This window comes from Melospiza georgiana, chromosome 29 (genome assembly GCF_028018845.1).
Source record: "Melospiza georgiana isolate bMelGeo1 chromosome 29, bMelGeo1.pri, whole genome shotgun sequence".
Taxonomy (NCBI): domain Eukaryota; kingdom Metazoa; phylum Chordata; class Aves; order Passeriformes; family Passerellidae; genus Melospiza; species Melospiza georgiana.
In genome coordinates, this window is record NC_080458.1 from 4,127,979 (window position 1) to 4,136,380 (window position 8,402).

General features: G+C 71.6%; 1 protein-coding gene across 1 annotated transcript in view; it reads left to right on the forward strand.

The window, feature by feature from the left end:
• The first annotated feature begins 1,279 nt into the window (after nucleotides 1–1,279).
• Nucleotides 1,280–8,402, forward strand: part of LOC131094408 (tensin-2-like) — a 15,780-nt gene continuing 8,657 nt past the window's right edge. Inside the window, 14 exon segments of the mRNA XM_058042000.1 lie at nucleotides 1,280–1,470; nucleotides 1,517–1,564; nucleotides 2,908–3,026; nucleotides 3,475–3,512; nucleotides 3,605–3,643; nucleotides 4,008–4,046; nucleotides 4,851–4,894; nucleotides 5,225–5,258; nucleotides 5,260–5,394; nucleotides 6,478–6,528; nucleotides 6,910–6,942; nucleotides 6,944–7,068; nucleotides 7,855–7,920; nucleotides 8,157–8,240. Coding sequence (XP_057897983.1) covers nucleotides 1,280–1,470; nucleotides 1,517–1,564; nucleotides 2,908–3,026; nucleotides 3,475–3,512; nucleotides 3,605–3,643; nucleotides 4,008–4,046; nucleotides 4,851–4,894; nucleotides 5,225–5,258; nucleotides 5,260–5,394; nucleotides 6,478–6,528; nucleotides 6,910–6,942; nucleotides 6,944–7,068; nucleotides 7,855–7,920; nucleotides 8,157–8,240 — 1,046 coding nt within the window.

Below are 8,402 nucleotides of genomic sequence, written 5' to 3' on the forward strand. Positions count from 1 at the left end.
TTTCCACCTCATTTTCTTCCTCCTCATTCTTTCTTTTTCCTTCTTCCTTCTTCCCTCTGTCCTTCCTCCCGTTCTTCCTTCTTCCTCCTTCGCTTTTCTCCTCCTTCCGTCTTCTTCCTCCTCATCCCTATTTCTTCATCCTCTTCCTCTCCTTTTTCATTTTTCCTCCTTCACCTTCATCCCGATCCTTCTTTTCTTCCTTCCATTGCTCCTCCGCCCCCGTTAATTAGCGGTGATTAATTGGGGGCGCGGGCACAGCCCCGAGCCCTGGGATGCCGCCCGCCCCATCCCCTCCCGGCCGTTCCTCTTTCCCGGCTCTTCCCAACCGCTGGAATGCTGGAACCGCCTCCCCCACCGCTGGAATGCGCCCCCCCCCCGGCGGCTCCAGCCCCACAAAGGGGGGTCTGTCCTGGCCGGGACGGGGGCGGGGGCAGGACCCCAAGGGCCGGGACAAGGGGACCCGAACCGGCCCCTCAATCCGCGCTGCGCCTCGGAAACCTCAACCCGAATCCTCTTCTTGCACCCCCAAAAGCCCCTCCCCAGTTCCCCTCCCTGCACCCCAACGCCCCCTGCACAACAGCCCGCACTCGAAACCGGCCCTGCACCCCAAAACCTTCTTTGCACCCCAAATCCTCTCTTCCTTCAATAACCCCCACCCCAACGCCCCCCTTGAAAGGAGCCCACCAATTCCTCCCCTTGAAAGGAGCTCCCCCCCCCCCCCCAGGGGCCTCGCCCGGGAGGGGTTTGGGGTCCCTGCACCCCCTGGGGAGCCCAGCCCGACACTCTGGGGTCCCTTGAGCCCCCCCGAACCAACACCCCCTGGCCCGAGTTTAGGGGTCGCACGGGGCTGAGGATCCCCTTTCCCGCCCAGCCTGGGGGTTCCTTGTGGGGGTCTCAGCCTCCCCCTCCTCCTTGACTTTGGGGGTCCCCATGGAGCGGGTCCAGCCCCCGCTTTCCCCCCGCGTTTGGGGGTCCCCGGGGCCCGCGGGAGCGGATTAACGGGGGGCGGCGGGAGGAGGAGGAGGAGGATGAAGAGGAGGGGGCGGGGGCAGCGCTAGGAAGGTGCCGGGGGGCTCGGGAGGAAATTTGGGGGATCCTGCAAGTGAGGAAGGGGGAAACTGAGGCACCGTCAGCAGAGGGAGGTGTCACCCCGCGTGTCGCCCCTGTGTCCCTCCTGTTGTGTCCCCTGTGATCCTCCCGGTGTCCCTCCCGTGTCCCTCCCGTGTCCCCCCCGGTATCTCCTCTGCGTGTCTCCCGGTGTCCCCCCCTCGGCTCCCCCATGTCCCTCCCGGTGTCCCCTCCCCGTGGCCACACGTGTCGTTCCCGTGTCGTCCCCCCCCGTGTCCCCCCCGTGTCCGTGTCCCCCCCCGGCACGGGAAGCGGCTCCGGGCTCGCGGAAACGGCCCCTCCCCGCGCGCCTTCGGCCACGGAGCCGCTGGCGGGACCCGCGGGGAGCCCCGAGAGCCCCCGGCAGAGCCCGGGACCCCCCGAGGTCCCCGCGGAGCCCCCCATGAAGCCCCCCGGGGGCCGTGGGGACGCTGCTGCGCGCGCTCGGCCGCCGCGATGGCCCCGACACGGTAGGAGCGGGGGGGGGGGGGGGGGGTCCTGCGGAGGGTGGGGACCCCCTCGGCCGGGAAGGGGGGGCTGGGGGCGGGGGGATCCCCCCGTGGCGCCCCCGCTCCAGCCGCCCCCTCCCCACGCGTGACGCTGGGTGACCTCGGGACGGGGGGGGGGGAAATTCGAGTGCGACCCTCCCCCCGCCGCCCCTCCCCGTATTTTCCCACGCTCACCCCTCACCTCCACTTTCCCTTTCCCCCCCATTCTCCCCCATTCTCCCCCATTTCCCCCCATTCCCCCCCATTCCCCCCCATTTCCCCCCATTTTCCCACTTTTTCCCACTTTTCCCCACTTTTTCCCACTTTTCCCCACTTTTTCCCGTTTTTCCGACGCCCCTCCCTCCCCGTCCCACGCCCCCCCCCCGCACACGCTCCCACGCCCCTCCCCCTCCGTGGGAACGGCGGGGTCGTCCCCGGGGTCGCCGCTTCCTGGGCTGGTCCGGCCCCGCTTCCTGCGGGACGCGCTGTCCGTGGCCCGCGGCCAGAGGGGCCGGGGGGGACACGGGGGGGACACGCGGGACGACACCGGGGGGGGGGGGACACTGGGGGACACGGGTGGGACATGAGCGACACGGGGGGGACGCGAGAGAGAGCGGGGACACGGGAGGGAGCGGGAATTCCGGGAGGGACAAGCGGGGACGTGGGGGGGCACGGGGAGTGACATGTGGGACACGAGGGGCTCGCGGAAGGGACGTGGGAGACACGGAGGTGGCGCAGGGACGACGTGGGGGGGACAGGAGCGGGATGCGAGAGAGGACACGGGGGAGGACGGGGGGGGACACGGGGGAATATTGGGGGGGACAAGAGGGGGACGTGGTGGGGACACACGCGGGGACGCGTGTGGCGCCATGGAGGGGACGCGGGTGACACGGAGGAGACGCGGAGCGGTCAGTGGGAAGTCATGGAGGGAACATGGGGGACAGAAGGAGGGACACGGGTGACACCGAGGGGACACGGGGGTGGCACCCGGGGACGCGTGAGGGGTCGGAGGAGGACGGGGATTATGCAGGGGCGACACGGGGGGACACGGAGGTGACACGATGGGAACTGGGTGGGACTGGGGGCCGTGTACGGGGGGGTCACCGAGGGGACCCGGGGGGGGACACGGGGGGGTTCACAAAAGGGACACCGAGGGTGACAAGGGGGGAGGACACGAGAGGTGACATCGGGGGGGACATGGGGGGACAAAAATGGGATCCGGGAGGGTCATGGGGTGACACGGAATTGACGCGGGAGGTGGTGGCGGTGGCACGGGGAGGACGCGGGGGACAAGCGGTGACGCCCCCGTGTCCCCCCAGCCGAGGCCGTCCCCAGCCGCCCCCCACGCGTTCCGCGAGCGGAGCCTGCGCCGGGGGGCGCCCTGCGGGGGCTGCGGGACCCCCCTGGGACCCCACGGGCTCGTGTGCAGAGGTGACACCCCCGGGACACCCCCGGGACACCCCGGGACACCCCGAGGGGCTGGATGGGGGGGGTTACTGGGGCCAGTGGGGCACTGGGCAGTTCCGGGGGGCACTGGGGGGGCACTGGGAGCACTGGGAGGGCACTGGGCAGTTACTGGGGGCACTGGGAGGGCACTGGGCAGTTACTGGGAGGGCACTGGGCAGTCACTGGGAGCACTGGGAGGGCACTGGGGAGTCACTGGGAGCACTGGGAGGGCACTGGGCAGTCACTGGGAGCACTGGGCAGTCACTGGGAGCACTGGGAGGGCATTGGGGAGTCACTGGGAGCACTGGGGGGTTCCGTGGGCGGTTACTGGGGATACTGGGAGGTTGCTGCGGCAGCGGGAGGGTGGTGGGGGGGGATACTGGGGGTCCTGGGGGGTCCCCGGGGGTCTCTGATGTCGCCGTTGTCCCTCCAGTTTGCAAAATCGCCGCCCACAAGAGATGCGAGAGCAAGGTACGGCGGGGGGCGGGGGCGTCACTCAAGGGCGGGGGGGGCCCTTTTGGGGCTGGGGTCCCCTTTGGGACAATCCCCGTGTGCTCCTCCAGGTGACGTCACCGTGCCAACCTCTGCCCCCGCCTGAGCTGGTAAGTGGGGGGGGGGGGGGGGCGACCTCCCCAAAGCCTCCGGGCAGGACCCCCCGAGACCCCCCAAATCCCCCTCAAGACCCCCGGACCCCTCGGACACCACCCGGACTCCCGAAGCACCCCCGGGCAGGACCCCCCGAACTGCCCTCGGGACCCCCAAACTCCCCAGGCAGAATCAGGGACCCCACGGAAGGGGCGAAACCCCCCCCAAGCCCCCCGAGCAGGAGCCCCCAACACCCGTGTCAGCCCCGGCGCCCCGATATTCCCGCTGAACCCCCCGAATCCCCCTCGGGACCCCCCCCGGGCAGGGCGCTGCCCCCTGCCCGGTGCTCGGGCCCCCCCAGACCCCGCTGTGCCCCCGCAGAGGCGGAACACGGCCCCGGTGCGGCGCAGCGAGCGCGTGGTGAGACCCCCGAGACCCCCGGAACCCCAAAACCCCGGAACCCCGAGACCCCGGAACCCCCAAACCCCCGGAACCCCGAGACCCCCGCAACCCCAAAACCCCGGACCCCCCAAAAACACCGGAACCCCCAATCCCCCGGAACCCCAAAAACCCCGGAACCCCAAAACTCCCGGAACCCCAAAACCCCCGGATCCCCGAGACCCCGGATCCCCGAGACCCCCGGAACCCCAAAACCCCCCGATCCCCGAGACCCGCGGAACCCCAAAACCTCGGGAACCCCAAAACCCCCGGAACCCCAAAACCTCGGGAACCCCAAGCCCCCCCGGATCCCCAAAACCCGCGGAACCCCCAAACCCGCGGAACCCCCAAACCCCCCGGACTCACTGACCCCCCCGTGACCCCCAATCCCTCCCTGTATCCCCAACAACCCCCCCGGGACTCCCAAGCCCCCCCGACCCTCCCCAGGAGTTGGGGACCCCCGGACCTCTCACACCCCCGCCATCCCCGTGACCCTGCGGTGTTTTGGGGACTCCTCTGACACCCCCTTGGCCCCCTCCTACCCATCCCTGACCCCTCCCGACCCCTCTCATGTTTTGGGGACCTCCCTGCCCCTCCCCGTGTTATGGGGACACCCCAGGTCCCCCCGACCCTCCCGTGACTCCCTCGACCCCTCTCTATTTTGGGGACCCTCTCCTTTGCCCCCCCGTGTTTGGGGGCGGCCTTTGGCTCCCCCCGTGCTTTGGGACCCCCCCTGACCCCCTTTTGCCCCCCCCTCGTTTTTGGGGCTCCCCCGGGACCCTCCAGGGCTCCTCGCTCGACAGCGCCCCCCAGCGGAGCACCCTGCCCAGGTACGGGGTTTGGGGGCTGGGGGGGTCTGGGGGGATTTGGGGCGATCCCAAAAGGCTTTGGGGTGCTGGGGGGAGGGGTCTGAGAGAATCTGGGGGGATCCCAAGAGGTTTTGGGGTGCTGGGGGAATTTTGGGCGATCCAAGAGGTTTTGGGGTGCTGGGAGGGGTCTCGGGGGGTTCGGGGAATCTGGGGGGGGTCCCAAGATGTTTTGGGGGTCCCGGGGCGGGTTGGGGTGCTGGGGGGGGATTTGGGGCGCCGAGGGTCAGATCCCCCCGTGGGTCGGGGGGCTCTGGGGGTGCCCTCCCCGCCCTGAGCCGCTGCTCCCCCCAGGACCCCCCGCGCCCCCAGCCCCGAGGCCGCGCCCCCCGCCCCCGCTGGACCTGGCGTTCGTCACCGAGCGGATCCTGAGCGTGGCGCTGCCGGGGGGCGAGGGGGGGCCCGGGGGGCACCTGCGGCACCTGGCGCGGCTGCTGGGGGCGCGGCACGGCCCCAACTACACCGTGAGCCCGGGGGGGGCACCGGGGGGCACCGGGGGGCACCGGGGGGGTACTGGGGGTGCTTGGGGGACAGCTGGGGGGGCACCTGGGGGGCACCGGGGGGGTACCGGGGGGTACTGGGGGGGCACTGGGGGGTACTGGGGCACAGCTGGGACTGCTGGGGGCGCGGCACGGCCCCAACTACACCGTGAGCGGGGGGGCACCGGGGGGCACCGGGGGGGCACCGGGGGGGCACCGGGGGGGTACTGGGGGACAGCTGGGGCTGCTGCGGGGGCAACCGGGGGGGCACCGGGGGGGTACCGGGGGGGCACCTGGGGGGCACCTGGGGGGCACCGGGGGGGCACCGGGGGGGCACTGGGGGGTACTGGGGCACAGCTGGGACTGCTGGGGGCGCGGCACGGCCCCAACTACACCGTGAGCCCGGGGGGGGCACCGGGGGGGTACTGGGGGGGCACTGGGGGTGCTTGGGGGACAGCTGGGGCTGCTGCGGGGCACCGGGGGGGCACCGGGGGGGCACCGCGGGGGCACCTTGGGCTTCTGAGGCGTAACTGAGGCTGCTTGGGGGGTACTGGGGCTCTTGGGGGGGCAACTGGGGGGTACTGCGTCTGCTGGGAGGGCAACTGAGACTGCTGGGGGGTACTGGGACTGCTTGGGGGGGTAACTGGGGCTGCTGGGGGGCACCTGGGGCTGGTGGGGGGCACCTGGGGGGGCACCTGGGGCTTCTAGGGGGTAACTGAGGCTGCTTGGGGGGTACTGGGCTGCTGGGGGGTAACTGGGGCTGCTGGGGGGTAACTGGGGCTGCTGGGGGGTAACTGGGGCAACAGCTGGGGCAGCTGGGTTGGCAGCTGGGGCTACTGGGGCAACAGCTGGAGCAAATGCGGCTGCTGGGGGGGCAGCTGAGGCAGGGGGACAACGGCTGGGACATCTGGGTGGGCTCTGGGGGCACTGGGGGGGTCGAGAGGGGTGGGGGGGGGATAGGGCACGGGGGAGCCGGGGGTGGTGGGGGCGGGATCTGGGGGTTCCAGGGCAGTTCTGGGGCGCTCCCGGCGGCTCCGAGCTCCCCCCGAGCCCGCGGTGCCCCCGCAGATCTTCAACCTGGCCGAGAAGCGCCGCGACCTCCCGCGCCTGAACCCCAAGGTGAGGGGGGGTCTGGGGGTCCTGCGGGGCTGGGGGGTCCTGGGGCAGGTGCCGTGGGGTTGGGGGACAGGTGGGGGTTCCCTGGGGGGTCTCCGGGAGTGGAGCTGGGGTCTCGGGGGCCTCCCGGTGGGTTCGGGGTGTCCCGCGGTGTTTGGGGTGCCCCCGGGGGGTTCGGGGTGTCCCGGTGGGTTTGGGGGTGTCCTAGTGGTTTCGGGGTGCCCCCGGTGGGTTTGAGGTCCCCCCGCGGTGTTCGGGGTGTCCCGGTGGGTTCGGGGTGTCCCGGTGGGTTCGGGGTGCCCCCGGTGGGTTCGGGGTGTCCCGGTGGGTTCGGGGTGTCCCGGGGGGTTCGGGGTGCCGGCTCTGAGCCCCCCCCCCCCCCAGGTTCTGGATTTCGGGTGGCCGGAGCTGCTCGCCCCCCCCCCTGGAGCTGCTCTGCTCCGTCTGCAAAGCGCTCGAGGGGTGTCTGGGGGGGCACCCCCGCAACGTGGCCGTGCTGCTCTGCAAGGTGGGGCCGGGGCGGGGGCTGGGGGGCGGCGAGGGGCACGGGGGGGGCACTGGGGGGGGGAACACTGGGGGGGAACACTGGGGGTCCCTGGGATGCGCTCGGGACTGGGGGGGCATTGGGGGGGCACTGGAGGCACTGGGGAGAGCACTGGAGGGCGCTGGGGGGCATTGGGGGGCGGGGGGGGAGGCACTGGGAGGCAATGGGGGGAACACTGGAGGGGCACTGAGCGGGCGCTGGGGGTCCCTGGGATGCGCTCGGGAATGTGGGGGGCACTGGGTGGTGCTGGGGGGGCACTGCGGGGGTCACTGGGAGGCACTGGGAAGGGGCTTTGGGGGGCAGGGAGGGGCACTGGGGGTCCCTGGGAGGCACCGGGGGAAACACTGAGCGGGCACTGGGGGCCTCTGGGGGTCCCTGGGATGCGCTCAGGAATGTGGGGGGCACTGGAGGCACTGGGGGGGTCACTGGGAGGCACTGGGAAGGGGCTTTGGGGGGCAGGGAGGCAGGGAGGGGCACTGGGGGTCCCTGGGAGGCAATGGGGGGAACACTGAGCGGGCACGGGGGGGGCTCTGGGGGTCCCTGGGATGCGCTCAGGAATGTGGAGGGCACTGGAGGCACTGGGGGGGCACTGGGGGGGTCACTGGGAGGCACTGGGAAGGGGCTTTGGGGGGCAGGGAGGGGCTCTGGGGGTCCCTGGGATGCGCTCAGGACTGCGGGGGGCACTGGGTGGTGCTGGGGAGACTCTGCAGACACTCGGGGGTGCCCTCGGGGCCATGGGGGGGTACTGGGGGGTTCTGGGGGTCCTCACCCGTCCCGTCCCCCAGGGCAGCAAGGCCCCCGGTCGGGGTGGTCGTGGGGGCGTTTCTGCACTACAGCGACGTGTGGGGCAGGTGAGGGGGCCGGGGGTCTTTGGGGGGGGCTGGTGGGGGTTTATAGGAGGAAATGGGGGTTTGGGGGGGCCGGGCGGGGGTCCCGGGAGGGCTCATGGGGGAGTGAGCGGTGCCCTGGGAGGGGTAAAGGGGCCGTGGGGGGATTGGGGCTGTGGGAGAAAACGTGCGGGGTTTGGGGGAGGATTGGGGGTCCGGGGGGGCTTTGGGGGAACCTCACCCCCCTTTTGTGCCCCCAGCCCCGAGCAGGCGCTGAACGCGCTGAGCATGAGGAGATTCTGCGAGGAGAAACTGGGGGGGGTCCTGCAGCCCTCCCAGCGCAGGTGGGGGGGCCGGGCTTTGGGGGTCCTGGGGGAGGCCATGGCGGGATTTGGGGCATTTGGGGGGCGGTTGGGGTGTTTTGGGGGTGATTTGGGGTGATTTGGGGTCTTTTGGGGTGTTTTTGGGGGTGATTTGGGGCAATGGTTTTTGGAGTAGTTTTGAGG